Source organism: Eschrichtius robustus, chromosome 13, assembly GCF_028021215.1.
Source record: "Eschrichtius robustus isolate mEscRob2 chromosome 13, mEscRob2.pri, whole genome shotgun sequence".
Lineage (NCBI taxonomy): Eukaryota > Metazoa > Chordata > Mammalia > Artiodactyla > Eschrichtiidae > Eschrichtius > Eschrichtius robustus.
Genome location: NC_090836.1, coordinates 43,257,509 through 43,283,484, shown reverse-complemented (window position 1 = coordinate 43,283,484; position 25,976 = coordinate 43,257,509). Strand labels below are relative to the sequence as shown.

The 25,976-nt window shown below is 37.6% G+C and overlaps 1 protein-coding gene across 4 annotated transcripts in view; it reads left to right on the top strand.

Moving 5' to 3' along the window:
- TFCP2 (transcription factor CP2) overlaps positions 1-25,976 on the top strand; it is a 51,363-nt gene that overhangs the window by 17,358 nt on the left and 8,029 nt on the right. For all 4 annotated transcript variants that reach the window (XM_068560446.1, XM_068560445.1, XM_068560444.1 and 1 more), the window contains 7 exons: positions 17,478-17,629; positions 18,175-18,251; positions 19,158-19,263; positions 21,383-21,489; positions 22,521-22,673; positions 23,399-23,509; positions 24,406-24,494. In XM_068560446.1, the coding sequence (XP_068416547.1) occupies positions 17,478-17,629; positions 18,175-18,251; positions 19,158-19,263; positions 21,383-21,489; positions 22,521-22,673; positions 23,399-23,509; positions 24,406-24,494 (795 nt within the window). The remainder of the gene's footprint in view (positions 1-17,477; positions 17,630-18,174; positions 18,252-19,157; positions 19,264-21,382; positions 21,490-22,520; positions 22,674-23,398; positions 23,510-24,405; positions 24,495-25,976) is intronic.

Below are 25,976 nucleotides of genomic sequence, written 5' to 3'. Positions count from 1 at the left end.
TATCTACGAAACAGAAATAGACTCACAGGCATAGAGAACAGACTCGTGGTTGCCAAGGGGGAGAGGGAGGTGGGGGAGGGAAGTATTGGGAGTTTGGGATTAGCAGATGCAAACTATTATATATAGGATGGGGGAACTGTATTCAGTATCCTGTGATAAACCATGATGGAAAAGAATATGAAAAAGAATTTATATATATATCTATAACTGAATCACTTTTTTAAAAAAAGAGCTTTTCCTTCTTATTTATTTTTATCAGTGTAGCCTCATAGATTCTTACTTTATTCAGTAGATTGCAGTCTTTTACTGTCACTGTATATTTTGATCAATTGTTCCAGATTTGGCCAGAGGAACCCCTTCAGGCTGGCTCCACACAGCGGCCTGTAAAAATTAAAGTCTTCTTAATGCCTTTTGTCCTAACATAACTATCGATAGCACCCTCCTTCACTCACCAAAGTGTCCCTGTTTGAGTGATGAATTATATGATTATCTTACTTAAAATGTAAACCAGATCATGTTACTTTTCTCTTGGAAACGCTCCAGTGATTTTGCATCTCACTTTGAATAAAAGCTTCAGTTCTGGCACTGCTCCACATGTGGTGCCTCTGTGACCATCTTGTCCATATCTACCCTTCTCCTTGCTGCTGACCCCAGCCACATCTAGCCTTCTTTCGGTTCCTCAGATGCTATGCACACTCCCACCTCAGGGCCTTTGTATTTGCTGTAACTCTTCCTGGGATAGTCTTCTACATTCCTCACTTCCTTTAGGTTTCTGCCTAAATGTCACTTTATCAGAGAGGCCTTCTCTAACTACCTTCACATAAAATAGCAAGCATCTCCTTCCCCTCACACCAGCACTCTGCCTTCTCTGTTCTTCTTTATCTTTTCCGCAATATTTGATGTGTTATTCATTTGTTTGCGTCTTTCCCCAACTAGAATAAATGTTCCTTGAAGGCAGAGACTTTGTTCTGTTCTCTGCTATATCCCTAGTACCTTAGAAGAGGGTCTAGTAAATAGTTTGTGCTGATTTGTTGAGTGAATGAACTGAACTCACTCTCACTCTGTTTTGTTTCAAAGGCAAGTACAATAGTATAGCAGTTTCTGAGACAACTGTTTCTCTCTATTCACACTGATTTTTGTTCTTTTTTGGTGTTTCTTTTTTGCTGTGCTACTTTTTCAGTACTGTTTACTTTCATTTTTTCCCCTTCAGCTGTCACCTATCCATCTTCCAAAGCTTCATCTTTTTGTCCTGAGTTGATCAGTTGTTACTAACTGTTCCTTTTCTTCCCCTTTAATTCAGAGTCTCTTATGATGGACAGATGAAATTCCGCCCTTTGTCACAAAATTTATCCACTACTTTTTAAAAAAATGGCACCGCTGTAAAAATATAAAGAAATGAGTAAGAATGTTTAACTCCAAATTCAGGACACTGTTGCCTCTGAGAGTTGAAGGGGGCTATAACTGAGGAAGTATACAGAGGGCTTTAACTGTTAATGCTCTGTTTCTTAAGCTGAGTGGAGTATACACAGGTATTTGTTATACTTTTTTTTTTTTTTACCTTTTTATATGTCTGAAATACTGCATAATAAATTTAAGGAAAAAAGTCTCTACTACATGATCTATTGCTGGCTAGCTTTCTTCATCTTTAAAATTGTCCTATCCCATTTGTTGTTTTGTTACTAAAGGTCTATAGATGTTTCTTTTTTTAAATAAATTTATTTATTTTATTTATTTATTTTTAGCTGTGTTGGGTATTCATCATTGCATGTGGGCTTTCTCTAGTTGTGGGAGTGGGGGCTACTCTTTTTTTTTTTTTTTTATAAGATATGTGAGGTACATCCTTAACTTTTTTTTTTTTTTGATTTATTTATTTTATTTATGGCTGTGTTGGGTCTTCGTTTCTCTGCGAGGGCTTTCTCTAGTTGTGGCAAGCAGGGACCACTCTTCATCGCGGTCCACGGGCCTCTCACCATCGCGGCCTCTCTTGTTGCGGAGCACAGGCTCCAGACGCGCAGGCTCAGCAATTGTGGCTCACGGGCCCAGTTGCTCTGTGGCGTGTGGGATCTTCCCAGACCAGGGCTCAAACCCGTGTCCCCTGCATTGGCAGGCAGATTCTCAACCACTGCGCCACCAGGGAAGCCCCTGTGGGGGCTACTCTTTGTTGCGGTGCGTGGGTTTCTCATTGTGGTGGCTTCTCTTGTTGTGGAGCATGGGCTCTAGGTGTGAGGGCTTCAGTAGTTGTGGCATGCGGGCTCAGTAGTTGTGGCTCACAACCAGGGCTCTAGAGCACAGGCTCAGTAGGTGTGGTGCACAGGCTTAGTTGCTCCGTGGCGTGTGGGATCTTCCCAGAGCAGGGCTCGAACCCGTATCCCCTGCATTGGCAGGGGGATTCTCAACCACTGCGCCACCAGGGAAGCCCCTATAAATGTTTCTTTGCTTTCTTAGTTTTCTTGCCCTCTTATAATTCTTATGGAAGATGAAGTACAATCCAATAATGTTGCCATTCCTTACTTATCCTACTTTATTACCTTCTTTTTCTTTTTTCCACCTCCTCCTATCCTGCCCTCATTCTTTATCTGCCTTGTTGGCAGTAGTTTCCAGTTGTAGCTGGTAGTTGACTCTCACTATGCATCATCAGGCTAGAATCTGGAAGAAAAATTCATTTGGGACTTTGGATACACAAATCAGTGTTCTGATTTTTATTTCACCACTAGTTCATGTTTGGTATGCACAGCAATTCCTGGTTGATTCAGTTAGTCACTAAGCAAATTTTTATTCACCCATTCAACAAATATTTGAGTGCCTCCTACATGCTAGGTTTTGTACAGCTTGATTCTGTAGCTTTGAGTCTTTATCATATGCTGCCTTATGCAGGTGCTGTGTCTAGTGCTATGGTGATTAAAAGACAAATCAAGCAGGTTCTTGTTCTCTATTTGCTTACAATTTGGTAGAGAAGATAAGACTTGTATATAAATATGTATGATGCAGGCTAGAAATTGGTATGCCAAAAACACTTACAAAGCACTGTAGGAGTTCAGAACATAGAAATACTACTTCTACCTTCTGAAGGTGGTATCTCAAGAGTAAGATTTGGTCATGCAAAGTTAGAGACTCTATTCCAGGCAGAGGGATTGTAGGAATAATGGAACTGCTGGATTATGAAGTTTGTGCATCTTCATAAAAAATAATACTAAATTGTTTTTCCTGGTATACTTTGAGTTTAAGTGTTTTGGTTGTTCTGTATCCTAGCCAATACTTTATTTAGTCAGTATTTTAATTTTTGTCAATCTAATGGGTGTGGATTTTAGTGTGGTTTTGATTTGTATTTTCCTGATTTCTTGTGAGTCTGAGCACCTTTTCTTTGTTATGTTATTTATGTTGTCTCCTGAGAAGTAAGTATTCAAGTTTTTATTTGTGGGGAGCAGAGGGGTTGGTCTTTTTTATATTAATTTATAGGAATTTAAAATGTATTTTGGATCCTCATCTATTGTCATTTATGTGTATAGCTGGTATCTTCTCCCGGTTTATGGCTTATCATTTCATTTTATGTGTCACTGGTTCCAAAGTTCTTAATTTAGTGTATTATAATTTATCAGTCTTCTCCTTTATGGTATATGACTTTAATGTCTAAGAAATTCTTCCCTACTCTAAGGCCATAGAATTATTCTTTTCTATTGTCTTCTAAAAGTTTTACATTTTTGCTTTTCACACTTAAATCTTTAATCCACTTAGTTTTTTTGTTTTTGTTTTTGTTTGTGCTTTTTTTTTTTTTTGAGTGCACCATGCAGCTTCCCCAACCAGGGATTGAACCCGGGCCATGGCAGTGAAAGGGCCAAGTCCTAACCACTGGACCTCTAGGGAACTCCCAGAATTGTTTTTTTTAGTTGAATTTTGTATTGGGTATTGTTAAGGATCCAATTTCATTTTCCCCCATATAGATATCCAGTTTTTCCAACATTGTTAATTAAAAAGTCAGTCCTTTTTTCACTGACCAGTGATATCAGCTCTGTCATAAATCAAATTTTGTATATGTGGGGTCAGTTTATGGGTTCTGTATTCTGTTATATAGTTTAATTTGTCTATCTGAGTCCATACTATTCTGTCTTAATTACTAAAAACTTCGAAATAATATTTGATATCTGACAGGGTAAATCTCTTACGTTTTTTCTTCTTAAGGAGTATCTTGGCTATTCTTGGTTTTGTTAATTGATAAAATTTTAGAATCAACTTGTCAAGTTGAATCCCTTGGGATATTGAGTGGGACTGAATCTACAGATCAGTTTGGGAAAAACTGACATCTTTATAATATTCAGTCTTTCAGTCCTTGAACATGATATAACTCTCTATTTAGGACTTACCTGAATATTTCATAAATTTGTCCCTACTTTCATTACTGATTCAGATTCTCATTATTTCTTACCCAGACTGTTGCCTTAGCTTTAAACTGATCTCCCTATCTTTTGTCTCCTTTCTCCGAGAGGCAGCCTAGCATAGTGAGATCTGGCACTAGATTTAGGAGTATGAATTCTGGTTCTATCAGGATTGGACAAGTTCCTTAACCTCTGTTGCTTTAATTTAAAATAGAAATAATAATAATAGTACCCACCTCATGAGGTTCTTATGAAAGTTAAATGAGTTAATATACGTATTATAAAATAATTAGGACAGTGTTAGGCAAACAGTAAATGCTCAATAAATGCTAGCTGTTATTATTGCTGTGACTTAAATTCTAGTAGTCTAACTCCAGTGCCTACACTCTTAATTCCTATCTATACTTTACCGAAAGGAAGATGAGTTCAAGATACATTTTTCAGATAAAAATTCATAGGACTTGTTAATGGGCATGAAGATAAGGGAAAAGTATCAATCTAGGATGCCTTCAAGGGTTCTAGTTTGAGCATTCTGATGAATAGTTTGCCATCCAGTACAAGGGTGGGAGGAATAGGGGGAGGGGAGGTAGACTGGGCAGGTTTGGAGGAAGATTGAGAGTTCTCTTTTGGACCTGGCCCATTTGATATCCTTGAGAGACATCGAAGAGGCAACATTAGACAGGTATTTAAATATGGAATTTGGAGTTCAAAATAGAAGTCTGGACCTAGTAGATATGTTTGGGAGTCATCAGAATAAGTTATTATTTAAGTGTATGGGAATTAATGAGATCATCTGGGAGTGTAGAAAGAGAAGAGCCAAAATCAAGTCCTGAGGTTTTATGGAGGAAGAGGGGTTGCCACAAGGGAGTTGAGGAGGCATTGCTGGTGAGGTAGGAAGAAAATTAGGAGAGGATATTCAGGAGGCCAGAGAGGAGAATAGCCAGTGTAGGAGTTACAGCTATGGTTTTTGTTTTTGTTTTTTAATATTTATTTATTTAGGCTGCACCGGGTCTTAGTTGGGCACGTGGGATCTTCGTCATGGCACGTGGGATCTTTAGTTGTGGCATGCGGACTTCTTAGTTGCGGCATGCGTGTGGGATCTAGTTGCCCGACCAGGAATCGAATCTGGGCCCCCTCGTGATTTCATTGGGAAGCCACTGAAGCATTGTAAACAGAGTAGTGACATATTTGCAAATGAAGCAACTGACAAAGGATTAATCTCCAAGATTTACAAGCAGCTCATGCAGCTCAATAACAAAAAAACGAACAACCCAATCCAAAAATGGGCAGAAGACCTAAATAGACATCTCTCCAAAGAAGATATACAGATTGCCAACAGACACATGAAAGAATGCTCAACATCATTAATCATTAGAGAAATGCAAATCAAAACTACAATGAGATATCATCTCACACCGGTCAGAATGGCCATCATCAAAAAATCTAGAAACAATAAATGCTGGAGATGGTGTGGAGGAAAGGGAACACTCTTGCACTGTTGGTGGGAATGTAAATTGATACAGCCACTATGGAGAACAGTATGGAGGTTCCTTAAAAAACTACAAATAGAACTACCATACGACCCAGCAATCCCACTACTGGGCATATACCCTGAGAAAACCATAGTTCAAAAAGAGTCGGGCTTCCCCGGTGGCGCAGTGGTTGAGAATCTGCCTGCCAATGCAGGGAGACACGGGTTCGAGCGCTGGTCTGGGAAGATCCCACATGCCGCGGAGCAACTGGGCCCGTGAGCCACGATTGCTGAGCCTGCGCGTCTGGAGCCTGTGCTCCACAGGCCGCGATAGTGAGAGGCCCGCGCACCGCGATGAAGAGTGGCCCCCACTTGCCGCAACTGGAGAAAGCCCTCGCACAGAAACGAAGACCCAACACAGCCATAAATAAATAAATTAAAAAAAAAAAAAAAAAAAGTCATGTACCAAAATGTTCATTGCAGCTCTGTTTACAATAGCCAGGACATGGAAGCAACCTAAATGTCCATCGACAGATGAATGGATAAAGAAGATGTGGCACATATATACAATGGAATATTACTCAGCCATAAAAAGAAATGAAATGGAGGTATTTGTAATGAGGTGGATGGAGTTAGAGTCTGTCATATAGATTTACATTTTTAAAGGTTACTCTGGCTGTTGATCGGAGGATAATGATAAAAAGCTAGTTATCATTCCTGAGAAGGGTTGAAGCTTAGTGAACTGGGTGTCTTTTGCTCTGCATATCCTTAGAAATGCAAATTAATTCTCTGTCATCTGTCTATTCATCTATCTACCTACCTACCTGTCTGCCTTCTATCTATAAGAGGAAGGGAGCAAGTAACAGATCTGCTTTGATTGCATCATCTCCAGGGAATATGTTGGCCATTTTAGAAGAAAGGACCTTCCTCAAAGATGTGGTCTGAAGGAGGAGAAACTTTCATAAGCCCTGCCACTGTGAGCATAAAGGGGAGAGGGATAGCTAAAGTCTTTTTACCATTTCATGGGACTGGTATTCTGATACTTTTAGGATTTCCCCAAAAGTCATTAGTGGTTAAAGCGTTAACAAACAGAAAAATGTCTGTGTTTGTCTTTCACTGCAGGGAGGAATGGGGGACTAGGGAGATTGTCCAGCTTTGAAGCTAGCTAGCTGGGCTTGGTAGCGGGGATGGAATGAGCAAGGCAGAAGAACCTCAAAGGTGGTGAGTGATTCTTGCTAGTGAAGAGGGAGGGAAGCTTAACTGCAAAACAAAGACAAAAACAAAAACAAAAACAAAAGAACTGGTAGACATTTTGGACCTGAAAAGAAGCTTTGAGTTTCGGCAATATAAGGGGCTAAGGTGGTTTCCCTTAGTCACAGGAAAACAAAAACAAAAAACTATTGTTGTTTTCCCAGATAGGTCATAATATGATGCTGGATATCAGATCTTTGAATACTGAAATGGGAGCTCTATTTTTTTATATCAAAACTGCCAGATTCCCTGGAACATATAACCCATGGTTGTCATTCATCACCTAAATGGGAAGAGTCGGTGATTTCAGAAATTTAATGAAAGAGCCTGGTACTAATGATGCCACAGGTGATGTTTTCAATTAGCAGTGTTTTAATGAGATTTGTAGGCTGTAAGAGCTAATCCTGTAATGTAGGAAAAAAACAGAAAGCAGGCCTATATCTGGCAAATCTCCTGAGGTAGGGCTTTGCTGATTCAGATTGCTTTGACTAAACTTTTAATATCTTACAAGCTCTCTGGAAGTAAATTTGTATCTGATATTGGTCAGATACTTTTCAGCTTCCGAAGTAAGTAAGGCTTCTAGACAGATTTGAAATGAGAAGTTTTTAGTGACTTTCTAAGTTAAAGGAAAATAAAAAACACATTGCTTATAGAAGGAAATAAGTGGTAATTGGCAAATAATTCAGCATGGTAGAAATGAGGGAGATTCAAGAACTTGGAGGGGGACTTCCCTGGTGGTCCAGTGGCTAAGACTTCACGCTCCCAATGCAGGGGGCCCGGGATCGATCCCTGGTCAGGGAACTAGATCCCGCGTGCTGCAACTAAAAAGATACCATGTGCCGCAACTAAGACCCAGTGCAGAAATAAATAAATAAATATTTAAAACAACAACAACAAAGACTTGGAGGGAAAAAAGAAATTAGCTTCATTTTTGGGTAAGCTTTGAGATGTACATAATAAATGACAACAATTCAAATTTCTGGTCTCCTAACTGCTGAAGAATGGTTTATACCTAGAAGCACTTATTAAAGTGCTTAAAGAACATTAAGCCCAGTATTGAGATCTGGAAAAAAGTTCCAGAAACAGTATTCATAAAGAAAGACTGTCAGATGACCAATATCTCTTTCAAGGACATCATCAGCATAAAATCCAGATGTGTTGTTTTTATCTACTGCTCGCCTGTGTTTTGAGGTCATACCGAACAGTCCCTTTTCCAGGTTTGAAGTTGAAGTTTGAAGTTCCAGGGGAGTAGAGTTAAGCTACTCAGGGCAGAGTTGTATAAAACACCTACTATAAACATAGTAGGCCCTTTTGAGTTACGTAATCTGTACTGTTTTTAAATAATTCATTTATGCTTCCTCAAGTATTAGTAATACTGTAAGGACAATGAACTAGAATGTAGGAAAACACTAGGTGTTTGTAGAATAATTTAGTAAGATTTGTTGCTGTGCAGAGATAGAAATTTAGATGACAGTGATGCTGTGTGCTCTGTAAGGGGATCTTATCTATAACTTTTTTATTTAAATTAATTAATTTATTTATTTTTGGCTACATTGGGCTTTGTTGCTGCGTGCGGGCTTCTCTCTAGTTGCGGTGAGTGGGGGCTACTGTTCGTTGCGGTGCGCGGGCTTCTCACTGCGGTGGCTTCTCTTGTTGCGGAGCACGGACTCTAGGCGCGTGGGCTTCAGTAGTTGTGGCTCGCGGGCCTAGTTGCTCCGCGGCATGTGGCATCTTCCCGGACCAGGGCTCGAACCGACGTCCCCTGCATTGGCAGGTGGATTCTTAACCACTGCGCCACCAGGGAAGCCCCTCAGACTTCACTTTTGATGAAACCTGATATTAGCATTTTTGGCAGCCATGTCACATTGCTTGTCTCACTTAAATAAATTTTTTTTTTTTTAAGTCCTAGTCTTTCTCACATATAGTGGGCCATTTTGTTGTTGCTGTTGTTAGTTCTAAGTGCATGACTTTATATTTATCCTTATTACATTTTATCCTGTTAGATTTAGCCTCCTATTCCAGCCAATTAGAATGACTTTAAAAGTTGATCCTATCATATATGAAATTGCTTTCCCATCCCAGATTCCTGTCATTTGCATATTTGATCATCGTCCTCTTTAGTGCCCTCATCCAAGTCATTTATTTATAAAACACGTTGCAGAGGACAGGTTTCTCGGGTCCTGTGGCATATCACTAAACCTTCTTCTAGACTTACCTGCACTCTAGGTGAAGTTGTATAGTTATCTGAAAGCCACTTAACTTATAGAATTCATATTTTTCACCTTCAGCAGGAATATCAAGAGAGACTGTTTTATGCATTGCTGAAATCCAGATATATTTATGCTTATAGCATTCCCTGGTCAAACCACATTTAAAAAGGAAAATGAGATAGTTTGGTTATGGCCTCTAGTAATTCTTGATGCCCTGCCTAAATAACTCATAAACTATTCTTTTAATAACCTTTTCTGCAGTCTTGCCTTGGACTTCATATCAGATCACTCTGGTATAAGGTATGAAGAATATACTCTTTTTTCATTTTGAAAATTGCTACTACAGACATAAAAAGCTAATGTGATATTTGGCATTATCAGAATCATGAGATTTGTCTGAGTTTACACATAAGAGTGTCACCGATGGATCTCATCTGCACATTCTTTAATTCTCCTGGTATATAATTTCATCCAGGTATATAATTTCATTCCAGGCACTTTTTGATAGTCTCCTTATGTATCATGATCCATTAGTCCCATATTTGGTCTTCTTTTTCTATTCTCAAGATGTTTTTTCTTTACAGAAAAGATAGAAGAAAAAACAGGAATTGAGATGTTCTTCTGTCTCTGCTTTATATTAATTAGTAATATGCCATTTACATCAAAGAGTGGACCTGTGCCTTCTCTTACCTGCTTTGCAAGCCTCAGCACATTCTGGGCTTCAGCTCAAGCTTGCTTCTTACATATATTGTTGCTACTTCCTAAAAAATAGTTTCTTTCCTTTTATATATTTAGTTTTCTTGTGCATGTCCTTCTAACTCTTGAGTTGATTCGTGACCTTTCCATCCAGTCTCTTTAGATACCTCCTTTCTGTTTTCCCTCTATCTCAGATAATGTGGGATTGGCAGATTTCATTTTTGAGAACTTTTTCCCATCTCAGACCTTGAGCTTGGGTCCTGTCTTCTTCACTGTTTGAAGCCTGCTCTCACTGTGTTCCTTCTTCCAGCCTACCTGGTTTGGTTGCTTTCTTTTGAGGCTCTCACCACTTCCTCTTTTCTGATCAGTTTCTCTTTCTTGGTCAACTTAGGTTCAGAATTATAATTCTACTTATTCTGCCATCTGGGTGATAGAACAATTAGCAAGGCAAATTTTTTACTATATATGCTGCTTTCTAGTTGAATGAGATATTTCACCAGATGTTCAGGTAGCAAAAATCTTTTACCACTTTGTGACAGAGGGCTCCTACCAAGAAAGCCAGTTAATTTCACCATTACTCGGTAGTTAGGGCATCTCACTGGCTTCATGTTAAAACTTGCAGGGCTCTCTCTCCTGGCCAGGTGTCCTCCCTGATCTGCCCTTCCATCCTTCCCACAGATCCAAGGAAATCAGTCTGCTGTCCTCTCCTCTTTAAAAGTGTTAGGACCAGTTGTTTACTGGATATTTTTTTCTTTTGAAGCTGACCTCAGTGTAGGGTGTAGTCTTTTCAGTTCTTGCCCTTTCATTCTGTAACTAACATAGGGATATTGACATGTTTTATTTCATGTTTTATTTTCATAATGATGGAGGCTAAGTAAGTGTTATGAATAGGGAAGTTAGAAGTTCATGGCATCTTTTTTTTTTTTTAATAAATTTATTTATTTATTTTTGGCTGAGTTGGGTCTTTGTTGCTGCACGCGGGCCTTCTCTAGTTGCAGCGAGCAGGGCCTACTCTTCATTGTGGTGCGAGGGTTTCTCATTGCTGTGGCTTTGTTGCGGAGCACGGGCTCTAGGCATGCGGGCTTCAGTAGCTGTGGCTTGTGGGCTCTAGAGCACAGGCTCAGTAGTTGTGGCACACAGGTTTAGTTACTCCGCGGCATGTGGGATCTTCCCAGACCAGGTCTCGAACCCGTGTTCCCGGCATTGGCAGGTGGAGTCTTAACCACTGCGCCATCAGGGAAGCCCAGAAGTTCATGGCATCTTATTGTCCCAAGTTAGTTTCTAATTTCCTTAGGTGCTGTGGACATCTGTCTGTTTGCCTCTTACTCAAGGTAAAGTTCATCAAACCTCACCCTCTCTTTGCTCCAGGCTCTGTAGAAGAGGGTTTCAAGAGATGGTAGGCCTGGGGGAGAAGGTTAAACCATAGCTGTGCATTAGTAGAGACCAGTAAGAGGCTGTCTTATGTCACACGGTAACTTATACCTCAGAGGACCATGAAGCAGCTCTTCATGGAATCCCAGTTACGTACAGGAAAGATCATACCTGATATTGTTTCTGTTCCTCAATTACTTCCACTCAAATGCTTTCTGCTAGGCCTCTACTCTCAGGTGTGGATTTCTACTTAGCAGTGCACATTTTTAACATATACTTAACTTATCTTTAACAGGTAAGATTTCTATATCCTTATATTTGATCAGAGATACTGTGAGACGTTGAAAATTTGAAAATAATCAAAATGTATTAGGGCTGGACTTCCCTGGTGGCGCAGTGGTTGGGAATCCACCTGCCAATGCAGGGGACACGGTTTTGAGCCCTGGTCCGGGAAGATCCCACATGCCGTGGAGCAACTAAGCCCGTGCGCCACAACTACTGAGCCTGCGCTCTAGAGCCTGCGAGCCACAACTACTGAGCCTGTGTGCCTAGAGCCCATGCTCCTCAACAAGAGAAGCCACTGCAATGAGAAGGCCACGCACGCAACAAAGAGCAGCCCCCGCTCACGGCAACTAGAGAAAAGCCCACGCACAGCAACGAAGACCCAACACAGCCAAAAGTAAATAAATAAATAAATTTATTTTTAAAAAATGTATTAGGGCTGAATATTCTGGAGAAACAAAAATATAAATCATGTCAACAAGTATTTACTAAGCACACAAAAGAGAAGTTACTCCCTTTAAATAGCTCATGTTTCATTGGAATGAATTAAGTATACGAGGCAATCAAATAATATAATAAAATGCTAAATTATACATTGGTAGCAACTACTTAGAGTCCACTAGAGTTGGTTTTCCAAATCTGTACTCAATTTATGTCTGAGAAGGGGCAGCTTTCTGTATTTCTAGAATTGTGTCTCGCTGAATTTGTTTGTTATTGTTTTGGTGTAAACAGGGGCCTAGAGCTGGGTTTGCCAGTGACCTTTAGCCTCCACCTCTAGGAATGTGGAACTGAGTGGTATTCTTGCTCCCGCAAGCTCCCGCAGCAGAGTGAAAGCAACACAGTGTGGTGGGAACATGAGTAATTCAAATATATTTGAGCATTTTAGATTTTAAAATCTCTCATGAGATAATACAGTTTTGTGTATTTGGGTTGGCTGTGCTGTTTTGAGTTAATTTTAGTGGTAACTTTTAGAATCAATTTTAGAATTCCGGCCTCAAATGACAGTCCTTTGCTTAGTCATAAGGGGTTAGGTGTAATGCCACATTATATTGAGAAGACTAGGAACTGTTGTTATATATTAACCTTACTAGGCACTGATACTTGAGAAGAAAAAAAACCCCTACGTTCATAATGTTTCAGCTGTTGCTATGTTGCAAAATCCAGTTTGCCTTGATTCCTGGTAATAGCCACTAATCTTTCAAGGAATTATCAGATATGATGCATTTGAGGATGATAAGGCAACAAAGTCTCCAAAGACTAACCTCATGTTTCTTAATTTTGTAGTGTTTTGCTTTATTTTCTATACTGTTTGCTGTGGGAGCAGTGGTAGCTTCCTGATTTTGAGAAGAGGAAGAACTGGGACAGAGTACTTTTTTAGAAACCCCAGTGCTTCTACAGTTTTGTATAACCTCAAGGGAACAACAGTATGTTTTGCCTGACAAATTAATATGGACAGAAAGAAGGATTCCCCACCTTCTCCACTCTTAACCCCACCCGTATAAGCAAAGCACACACCTTCAGGCCTAAGGAAGAGGGAAGCACCCTTTGTTTTTCTTGCCTTTGAAATACTTTTTAGCAACAAGAAACCTGTGTTTCATAAACACCGGTTTGTATCTCTGCTGACTGGATTCAACTCATAACATGTCTTTGCTATTTAGACATCAGCAGAAAGAAATTTCTTTTCTAACCCTCCCTTTTTTTTTTTTTTAACATTCATGCCATTAAATTTTTATTGTACCTATGTGTATTCTTAGGTCAATAATCAGAACATTTGCTGCTTGTTTTATATTCCAATAAGAATTTATAATGTTATATATATGATTCATACGATTGCAGTCACTTTTCTATCAATTGTTGTTTTTGCCTGAATGTAATAACCTTATAATCTAATGTTTGGGGATAATGTAGACCGCTGAGGGATGTAGGTGCATATAAGGAATGCCCTTCCATCTGTGGATAGTAAAATTGATTTTGATCTCTTTGTTTTACGGTATAAGCATAATATTTAAATTACAGGTAAAGGTTTGAGTGTATTTCATTTTGAATGTGGGGAATGTTGACAAGAATCACTGGATCCCTGACCTCTAACCCTTTAGAATCTCAGTTTTTTTTTTTATGTTATGTATCTGTTGCCTTTCTTTTATACCTGGAAGTGCACTGTGGCCTATACATATTTTTTCTATTTAAAAAAAAGACTTCATTATAGAAAATTTCAAAACGTATATAAGCAAAATAGTGTAATGAACCCTCTTGTATCTATCCCCCAGCTTTAAAAATTACAACATGTTACTACTCCTTTACCATTTATACCATTTCCCATCCTCCAGTCAATAATTTTTTTCTTTTAGGTAAAATTTATATGGATTGAAATGCACAGATTTCAGCTGTACAGTTACGACCATGTGACCCACACACCTAAACATAATATAGAACACTTTTATCTCCCCAGGAAGTTCCCTGTATACCTTCCAAGTCAATCCCCGCCCTGCTAGCAAGCCACTGTTCTCCTTAATTTTGCCTGTTTTAGAACATCATATAAATGGGATCATGCATGATATATTCTTTTTTTCTGGCTTCTTTTGTTCAGTATCATGTCTGTGATATTCATCCATTTTGTTGCATTCCTTGTTTTGCTGAGTAGTACTCCATTGTATGAGTATACCACAGTTTGTAATCCATTTTCTTAATTATGAACATTTGGATTCTTTCCAGTTTTTGCTTTTATGCTATGGACATTCATGTATAAGTCTGTGGTTGGTCTTATATTTTCATTTCTCTTAGATAAATACATATGAGTAGAATTGCTGGATCAAGGGGCAGATACATGTTTACTCTTGTAAGAGATTGCCTAACCTTTTTCTAAAGTGGTTGTATCATTTTACATTCCTACTGGCAAAGTATGAGAGTCCTAGTTGCTCTACATCCTTGCCAACATTTGGGTTGTCATTCTTTTTCATTTTAACTGTTCTAGTGAGTATATGTACATATTTTTTTAATTAAAATACATTTTATTTTGAGAATTTCGTGGCATGTCTTGAGATAATTTGAAATACTCTTTAATTTGGTACAGCTCTTAAGATCCTTTTAAAGTTTGATCTGGACTGAATGGTGATCACAACAGTTGGTCTCCAGGGCCCAGAATATTCTTTCTTACTAGCCATGGCTAGGACTTCTTAGGGGAAAAAAAAAAAATTTTTTTTAACATCTTTATTGGAGTATAATTGCTTTACAATGGTGTGTTAGTTTCTCCTGTATAACAAAGTGAATCAACTATACATATACATATATCCCCATATCTCCTCCCTCTTGCGTCTCCCTCCACCCTCCCTATCCCACCCCTCTAGGTGGTCACAAAGCACCGAGCTGATCTCCCTGTGCTATGCAGCTGCTTCCCACTAGCTATCCATTTTACATTTGGTAGTATATATAAGTCCATGCCACTCTCTCACTTCATTCCAGCTTACCCTTCCCTCTCCCCGTGTCCTCAAGTCCATTCTGTACGTCTGCATCTTTATTCCTGTCCTGCCCCTAGGTTCTTCATAACCTTTTTTTTTTTTTTTTTAAGATTCCATATATATGTGTTAACATACGGTATTTGTTTTTCTCTTTCTGACTCACTTAACTCTGTATGACAGACTCTAGTTCCATCCACCTCACTACAAATCTCAATTTCGTTTCTTTTTATGGCTGAGTAATATTCCATTGTATATATGTGCCACATCTTCTTTATCCATTCATCTGTCGATGGACACTTTGGTTGCTTGCATGTCCTGGCCATTGTAAATAGAGCTGCAATGAACATTGTGGTACATGACTCTTTTTGAATTATGGTTTTCTCAGGGTATATGCCCAGTAGTGGGATTGCTGGGTCGTATGGTAGTTCTATTTTTAGTTTTTAAAGGAACCTCTATACTGTTCTCCGTAGTGGCTGTATCAGTTTACCTTCCCACCAACAGTGCAAGAGGGTTCCCTTTTCTCCACACCCTCTCCAGCATTTATTGTTTGTAGATTTTTTGATGATGGCCATTCTGACCGGTGTGAGGTGATACCTCATGGTAGTTTTGATTTGCATTTCTCTAATGATTAGTGATGTTGAGCATTCTTTCATGTGTTTATTGGCCATCTGTATATCTTCTTTGGAGAAATGTCTATTCAGGTCTTCTGTCCATTTTTGGATTGGGTTGTTCGTTTTTTTTGATATTGAGCTACATGAGCTGCTTGTAAATTTTGGAGATTAATCCTTTGTCAGTTGCTTCATTTGCAAATATTTTCTCCCATTCTAAGGGTTGTCTTTTCATCTTGTTTATGGTTTCCTTTGCTGTGCAAAAGCTTTTAAGTTTCATTAGGTCCCATTTGTTTGTTTTTGTTTTTATTTCCATTTCTCTAGAAGGTGGGTCAAAAAGGATCTTGCTGTGATTTATGTCATAGAGTGTTCTGCCTATGTTTTCCTCTAAGAGTTTGATAGTGTCTGGCCTTACATTTAGGCCTTTAATCCATTTTGAGTTTATTTTTGTGTATGGTGTTAGGGAGTGTTCTAATTTCATTCTTTTACATGTAGGTGTCCAGTTTTCCCAGCACCACTTATTGAAGAGGCTGTCTTTTCTCCACCGTATATTCTTGCCTCCTTTATCAAAAATAAGGTGACCATATGTGTGTGGGTTTATCTCTGGGCTTTCTATCCTGTTCCATTGATCTATATTTCTGTTTTTGTGCCAGTACCATACTGTCTTGATTACTGTAGCTTTGTAGTATAGTCTGAAGTCAGGGAGCCTGATTCCTCCAGCTCCGTTTTTCTTTCTCAAGATTGCTTTGGCTATTCGGGGTCTTTTGTGTTTCTATACAAATTGTGAAATTTTTTGTTCTAGTTCTGTGGAAAATGCCATTGGTAGTTTGATAGGGATTGCATTGAATCTGTAGATTGCTTTGGGTAGTATAGTCATTTTCACAATGTTGATTGTTCAATCCAAGCACATGGTATATCTCTCCCTGAGGGAAAATTATTTCTATTCTTTTCCATCCATTTTAGCCCCTTATTGTTTCCGAAATATTTTCTCATATATTTACTCTTTGCAGCAAATGTGGTTCCCATTTTATAGATGAAGGAATGAAGACTCAAGAGAGCTTGCCCAAGATTTGCCCAAAGGTTCTAGAGACTAGATGCTAGAATCTAGAAAGCTAGGATTTCAAACTTGGTCCAGTACTCTTTAGCACATAAGAATGAGCAACATATTAGAACTCATTGGATGTGTCTCTTTGGTTTGCAAGTTTAGATAAACTGAGAGGTATAAGAAGCTTTTTCTTGGAGGAGATAGCTGGTAGGGATATATCAATATTAGTTGTATTCCACAGAATGCAAACTGACCTTGAAATATATACCAGTCATTGATTTGTGCTTTTCATGTGGTTTCTTGGAATTTTGGTTATTGTTTTAATCCTTAGAGTAGATGAGCTGATGTGGTTATAAAGATTCTGCAGTTGGTACCTTTCTGGGAACAAATACATTACTGAGTGTCCTAAATTGACATTTGGGAACTCTGCATACAATTTTCAGAGCCCTTTTAGGAGCTCCTGTCTATGATTCCTAGAAACGCTCTCTTTGGACACTTAAGTGGTTTTAGTAGTGAATGTCTGTCATTGCCCACATTGTTGTGGTCAGAGGGATATTACAGCAGGTAATCTGAACTGAGTGGTTAGGAAGAAACTTCTCCAAGGTGTGTAATGTTTATGGTTTTCCAAAGCGAATTGCAGTTAAATGGTTTCAGTAATAAATCGGCTCTTACACCATTGTCAGATGTTAAAGTAAGTCATTTGTTTGTTTTATTTCAGTGATGTCCTAGCATTGCCCATTTTTAAGCAAGAAGAGTCAAGTTTGCCTCCAGATAATGAGAATAAAATCCTCCCTTTTCAATACGTGCTTTGTGCTGCCACCTCTCCAGCAGTGAAACTCCATGATGAAACCCTGACATATCTCAATCAAGGTTAGATGTGGTGTTATTCATTAGTATTATTGCAGACCTGCTGGATTCATGATATTTAATTAGGTACACTTATATGTAAAAAGTACATCTTTCTAGTGTGACCTGTTAAAGTCAAAGCCTCAGTGTCGTATTTGATATATATTACTGGTTTCTTTTGTCTACTTGTCCATTTTTAGTTCCAGTCTCCCTCTTTCTAATCCATGTTCCCTGGACATCCCCACTGGTCACTGTCTGAGAAGTATTACTATATCCAGCTCTATTTTTTACCATTTGTGTGGCCTTGGATAAGTTGATTAAATTCTATGTTTCAGTTTCCTTATATGTGAAACTGGAATCGATAATACCTTAGAGAATTGTATCAATTAAATGATATAATTTATGAAAACACTTAGCACTGTGCCTAGCATAAAGTAAAGGATTATGGTTGTTACTAATACTAATAATGTTATATACTCTTGTATATTCAACCAACTGAATTTCATTCTTTCTGAATCTTGGGAAGTTAATTTATGATGAATATAATATGTAGTTACTTTTTGTTCTAGGCCAGTCTTATGAAATCCGAATGCTAGACAATAGGAAACTTGGAGAACTTCCAGAAATTAATGGCAAGTTGGTGAAGGTAAAAGAAAATAAGTAAATCATTCCTCTCCATAATATCCTTTTAGTGACCCTTTTTGGATTAATATTTTTTCTTTCAGAAAGGGCTTGGTGGTATCTCTTACCTGCTACAGTTTGCTAGCAGAGTCGTAAACTGTTGTGTTACTTCTTTGGGGTCAGGGTGAGCCCACTTATTCACATGGATTTTTCAGAGCTGCAGAAACAGAAAGCTTAGCACTCCATGTCAGGAGAGTCTCATGGCTCATTGAAGTTCTTTTTGGGTGGAATAAAGTAACCTCCTTGAGATCTTTAGAGAAGTTCCAGTGTCTCTTTGGGTACTTGGTCTAGTAGCAAAGAAACCAGAAGCTACTGTTGATGAATAGCAGTTTTCTTAGTCTGGACTGACAGTAATGAATTCACAGTATAATTGAGACAGAGGAGTTTGGTCAGCTGCTGTAGAAGATGATGAGAGAGACATTAATAGGCACTTCCACAAAAGGAAAGTTGATGGAAACAGCCCCTACCTACCCTCAATGTTTACAGGTTGTATGGTGGGTTAGCAAGCAGGGGACTTGGTGAGATTTTCATATGTATCTGAAGAGCTGAGCCAGATATTACACGGTAACAGTAGAGGCATGTAGAAATGCTTCCAATGGAGTCCTTTATGCCTAGTTACCAGTCAGGGCTGATGTTTAAGCCAAGTTTTAAATATGGTACTAGTTAACTATAATATAGATTATATTTGAGCAATTATAAAGTTTGCCTTGAAATACAGTATGGTACGGGTTTTAGAGTAAAACAGGTCTTAAGAAAAATAATTTTAAGTTGTGTCTGGAAACCAACTGGGGGTGACTCCTGCTAGTTTTCCTTTGTCAGCACTGATTTTTAAGGGATCCTGTTATCATTTGATTTTGTTGCTTCCTTTTAGAGTATATTCCGTGTCGTGTTCCATGACAGACGGCTACAATACACTGAACATCAGCAGCTGGAGGGCTGGAGGTGGAACCGACCTGGAGATAGAATTCTTGACATAGGTAAGTTAAGAGAATCTATTGCCCAGGAAATGCCTATAGCTATGGTCCGAGAATTGGTTTTCTTTCCTTGATATTTACTTTGATTCAAAATGCTCCAGGGGCTCAATTACCATGAACCTAGAAGTGGTTATTGATTAAGCATAAGAAATTACTGGTATAATGCTTCCAAAACTGAAGTTGAAAGTGTAGACACTTCAGTTCTGTAACAATTGCATCCATAACTTGAGGGTGATTTTTTGTTTTTGTTTTTTAAATTTAGTTGTGGTAAAATATACATAACATAAAATTTACCATTTTAACCATTTTTAAGTGTACATTTCAGTTGCATTAAGTACATTCACATTGTTGTGCAACCATCACTACCATCCATCTTTAGAACTTTTTTCATCTTGCAAAACTGAAACTCTGTACCCATGAAACAATAACTTCCCATTCCCTCCTCTCCCCAGTCCCTGGTAACCACCATTCTACTTTTTGTCTGTATGAATGTGACTACTGTAGGTGCCTCAGATAAGTGAAATCATTCAGTATTTGTCTTTTTTGTGATTGGGTTATTTCAGTTACCATAATCGCAAGATTCATACATATAGTAGCATGTGCCACAATTTCCTTCTTTTTGGGAACCCTTGTGCACTGTTGTGGGAATGTAAGTTGGTACAGCCACTGTGGAAAACAGTATGGAGGTTTCTCAAAAAACTAAAAATAGAACTACCATATGACCCAGCAATTCCACTCCTGGGTATATATCCAAAAGAAACAAAAACAATTCAAAAACATACATGCACCCCAATGTTCATAGCAGCATTATTTACAATTACCAACATATGGAAGCAACCTAAGTGTCCATCAAGAGATAAATGGATAAAAAAGATGTGAGATAGATATATATATATATATATATATATATATATATACACACACACACACACACATACATATATATATTTATACACACATATACACACAATGGAATATTAGCCATAAAAAAGAACGAAATTTTACCATTTGCAGCAACATGGATGGACTTGGAGGTCATTATGCTAAGTGAAATAAGTCAGATAGGGAAAGACAAATGCTGTATGATATCACTTATATGTGGAATCTAAAAATACAACAAACTAGTGAATAAAACAAAAAAGAATTTGTTTTTCTTAAGTCATAAAGGGAAGGATCTTTACAAACACACATGCAGCCTCTCTTCATGAATGTGCTTTTAATTCTGGCATCTGTGTCTTTGATCTCTTACTGGTTGTTATCTCCTATTGGTAAGCATAGTTGTTAAACAAATCTAAGTACTACTATTTTTATCTGAGAAAACACTGGTTCTCCTACAGATATCTTGATATCCATTTGATAAACTGGCTTTAGGATAAATCCAACACAGCTAATGCTGTGGAGTGGGACTCACTTAATGCTTTCTTGTTTGAATCATTGATACTAAAACAGTAGAAAACTTATAGCATAGTTATGATAATAAATATCAGCCTGGCCTTATCCCCCAGTTTGAATATTAATAGAAGTCAGGGAATGATATTTAAATATATGCCATGTGGAATGGAAAGCAAAGTTCTAAAGCCCATTCATTTTTCTTCCCTCCTGAGAATAAGATGTGTCACTCTGTTATAGGATTCTTTGATGACTTCATAAGTCAGCATCAATTGTTACGTTAAATTTTCCCCACTTATATTTGTGATACAACACTTTCTGCCTTTATTCAGACACTGCTTTATCCTTCTATAACAATCCTCTTAGTTTACTTCTAGCAGTAATACTAACCTTAAAACTGTAAGTGAAGCAGATTGTAAATTAAATTTTTCATGACACTAGAGCCAGTGTGTAGACTAAATCTATCTTTAAATACAATTTTGGCAAACTAAAAGGAAACTACTTTTAAATTGTCTTATTGTAAAAACTTTTTAAAATGGAAAAAAGATACTCAAAAGGCAAGTATTTAGGTCAATTTTAGGTCTAATCAAACTCTTTTTATTGGCAAAAAAAGGTTTAAGGTATGATACACAAAAATCTTGGTAACTAGGGACCAATAATATAAGAATCGGTGCTTTCTTATTTAAACCCAGTAGCACTCAGAATTGTTCAATGATAACCATTTGTTTCTCAGATATCCCAATGTCTGTGGGTATAATCGATCCTAGGGCTAATCCAAACCAACTAAATACAGTGGAGTTCCTGTGGGACCCTGCAAAGAGGACATCTGTGTTTATTCAGGTAAGACACTGCAGGTAGGGCTCCAGTTTTGAAGAGGATCTCTTATTACCAGTTTGGTTCTTAAAGGATAAAACATGTTGAATTTGAAATCTTTACAGGGTTGAATCTCTGAACAAGTGCAGACTTACTCAACATGTGCCTGAAAGCAATGAGGAGTTTCTGAATTGCTCTTCTAATTTCCCCAATTTATTTATTTGTTTCTCTCAAAAATACTTGCTAATGGTTGCATAATATTTTCTTCTTTGGATGTACTTACCTAACAATTATTTAGCATTGAGAATGTTCTAATTTTTCACTATTATCCAAGAAGTTATTTTGAATATCTTTATACTTGGAATTTGATTTGCATATCTGATTATGTCCTTTGGGTAGATTGCTTGAAAAGTCTCATTTGTTAGAGTTTATTTGTATGATAGCCAATAGTTTGAGCACTTCTCATCAGGTAGTCATTGTGTTAAGTAAATACTTTTTATACATGATTTTATTTAAGACTTTCAAAAATAATCCTGTGTTGTAAGAACAGTCCTTGAGGCTTAGAGAAAATAACTTACCCAAGCTAGTATTTGGTCAACCAAGATGCCACTATTAAGATTACCAAGATCTTGGACTTTATGCAGTAGCCTAGCAAACCTTTTTCTTCCTATTGCTTGTGAGCTTTCATATTTACTGTTTTCCCAGCATGGATGGTGCCTGTGCTTTCTAAAATCTACCTTAAAGTTCAGGAAAGTTTTACTAACAGAAACCATTTCTCTTTTATGTTAACTCTGTCTTTTCTGAAACAATTAATGAATTCCTCACAGTAGCTTTTTGTTAACATTAGATCTGTACATTTACTTTGTTTGCATTTGTAAATCATTTAAGTTTTCCTCATTTCCTCATTAGAGTGTAAATTCTTCATGATCAAAAAGAGAGTAAAAGTTTTTTTGTAGATGTTTAAAGGTTTTGCTGTTAGTAGTTGCCCCAAAAATGTTGCTGACTGGTTTGGCTAGCTAACAGTACTGAAACCTGGCTGGATGTTGTATTCTTTTCAGGTGCATTGTATTAGCACAGAGTTCACTATGAGGAAACATGGTGGAGAGAAGGGAGTGCCATTTCGAGTACAAATCGATACCTTCAAGGAGAATGAGAACGGGGAATATACTGAGCACTTACACTCAGCCAGCTGCCAGATCAAAGTCTTCAAGGTACTCCTGGGCGCTGTGCTGGCCCTTGGAACTTTCTCTCTCATCTTTCATTTGCAACATTAGTCACCAAGTGAGAAAGTCCACTTGTCCCTTTTTCAAAAACTATGAAAGCTCAGCCTAAATTAGAGTTATTGAAATAATTACTGATATGCCCGGTAAAGAAATTTAAATACGGATGGTCGTGGGAGAAGGGGAACTTGGAAAAGGGATCATATGGATATCATATGGATAAATATCTTCTCATTGCGAAAGATTCATTAATACAGCAGTATTCAGAGCATGACCCTGAAGTCCCCCTTTACCACTCTTACCCTGACTCCCCAACCTCTCCCCAGAGGTGACCACTGTCAATAATTTCATATGTACCTTTCTAGTTCCCTTCTGTTCTCTTATATACACAGGTACCTAGATATACACATATTTTCTTTTCTTTGAAACATAAATGGGATTGATATATATGAATTGTTTTGAAGCTTGCTTTTTTCAATTAACTATGTGCTTTAGAGATTTTTCCGTGTCTGTAGCTATAGATCTCTTATTCTTTTTCAACTCCATCACACATTTAAATATCCTATTTTCAGACTTAGATGTAATGATGGCTCTTGTCTTTACCTCATTGTACATACCTTTTTGTATCACATGTGACTATTTTAAGTTCGTAGAAGTAATATTGTTGAGTCGAAGGGTGAGTACGTGAGTTTGAAACAAAATATTGCTCATTTTAGCCCAAAGGTGCAGACAGAAAACAAAAAACAGATAGGGAGAAAATGGAGAAACGAACGCCTCATGAGAAGGAGAAATATCAACCTTCCTATGAGACAACTATACTCACAGAGGTAAAAGGATTTCTTTTGGTGACAATTTCAATCAGTACTTTTTACTCTTAAAAGAAAAATACAATTATTTTGCAATATACAGTTGACCCTTGAACAACACAGGTGTGAACTGCATGGGTTCATTTATACATAGATTTTTTTTTCCCACTAAATATGTACTACAATACTACATGGTTTGCAGTTCGTTGAATCCAAGGATGCAGATAACAAAGGGCTGACTGTCAAGTTATACCTGGATTTTTGACTGTGGAGGGGGAGACGGCGCTCCTAATACCTGTGTTGTTCAAGGGTCAACTGTATACATATATCATTATGTTGTATACCTAAAACTAATACAATGTTTATGTCAATTATATTTCAGTTTAAAAAAAAAGAAACGTCACTTCCAGTCTGGTCAAAACTAACTTGTCCTCTTAGTTGTGAGGGCCTCTGAGGAATTAAGATTTACTAATCAAGATGTGCTATTTGACAAATGAACTTATCTACAAAACAGAAATAGAGTTACAAATGTAGAAAACAAACTTATGGTTACCAGGGGGTAAGCGGGGGGAGGGATAAATTGGGAGACTGGGATTGACATATACACACTACTGTATAAAAAATAGATAACTAATAAGGACCTACTGTATAGCACAGGGAACTCTACTCAATATTCTGTAATGGCCTATATGGGAAAAGAATCATAAAAAGAGTGGATATATGTATATGTATAACCGATTCACTTTGCTGTATACCTGAAACTAACACAACATTGTAAATCAACTATACTCCAATAAAATTAAAAAAAAAAAAAAAAAAGATGTGCTATTTGAGTAACAATAGTACATCTTTGTGGAATTTTGACACAGAAAGAGTCAAATGTACTTTCTGTGTCTAAGTTGTCCTTTGTTTTTTAGTGTTCTCCATGGCCCGAGATCACATATGTCAATAATTCCCCATCACCTGGCTTCAACAGTTCCCATAGCAGTTTTTCTCTTGGGGAAGGGTAAGTCTGGGAAATTGGCTTGTGTTTGTCCTAAATATGTATTCTTTCGTTATGTCTCCATAAACAAAATCTTTCCAAATCAGTAAGACCTTCTATTTGGTCAGTCTTTGATGGACTTATATATTAACTGAGGTTTGGATTATCTTCAAAAGAGACTGAAAGAGTTTTATGTAGCCTTTTTTCCCCCCTATTATTTATTTATTTTATTTTATTTCACTTTTTTTGGCCGCGCCGCAAGGCTTATGGGATTTTAGTTTTTCATTGCCCTTACGGCCCTCGGCAGTGAGAGCGCAGAGTCCTAACCTCTGGACCTCCAGGGAATTCCCTTTCCCCCCCCTATTAGAAAACAGCATTTATGGTCAGTTTTTAGTGATTCAGGGACTGAATTTTCTGGGTTTTTCCCTTCTCCCTCTTACTGCTTCTCTTGAGGTTATTTCACTTCCTGATCAGAGTGGTCGTTGGGAATTGAAACACAGTTGTGCAAACAGTAAAATCTGTTTGGTTACTTATTAAGAATGATCCCAACACCTAATTATTATGAATCTTTGATAATTGGGGGAAGAAGGTGAAGATGAGAGCTAAAATGAAGTTTTGGAATTATCTATGGGATGCATTTAGTCTTATTGTGTTTTACCATCAGAGATAATTGAAAGTTGGTATAGATGCCTACTCCAGTTAAAGAAAGTTGTCTTATAGTTCCAGCATTTAACACATATTCTACATAGGTCATATTGAAATTTGAAATAGTTAGGTTGTGAAATGTGTGAGTATATTGTTTGGTTGTAATGTTCGTTTTTGAATTTATTTAGGCTCTATGTTCATCCTACTTCTGAAAGTATTTAATTAAGGTTGCTTAGGGAAGTCTCTGGTGGTCCAGTGGCTGGGACTCTGTGCTTCCACCGCAGGGGCACGGGTTCAATCCCTGGTCGGGAACTAGAATCCCACAGCCCATGCAGTGCGGTCAAAAAAAAAAAAAAAAAAAAAGTAGCTTAAATATTCAAAATGTAACAGTTAAGAATAAAACTAGGTAGAAATTGTAGAAAAAATAGATAGATAACTAGGGCCCTGAGATAAGTTAATTACTAAATTTGATTGCTGAATTTGAATTTTGCAGCTAAGGCCAAAAGAAAAAAAAAAAAAGGAAAAGATCTTCTTTGAAAGAAAAATCTGTTACCAACCTATGGATTATGCAGTCTACTTATAGGCAATTTAAAATATTATATAGAATTTAAGAGTTTTAAAATTTTCTTCTCTTTGTCATGTAGTTCATTATTAGGCTCAAATTTTTCTCCCATAAAAGAAGTAATCATTAGGGAAGAGAGACAATCTGTAGAGCAAAAGGAAGTATAGGGGAAGATCAAGGCTGTGGAGATAACCCTTGGATCACAAATTAGCACTAATTTTTGAAGCTATTTTAAAAATAATTATTAAGTGCTTTTTATTATAAAAGTATGTGATCACATTGCATTGTATACTTTTTAT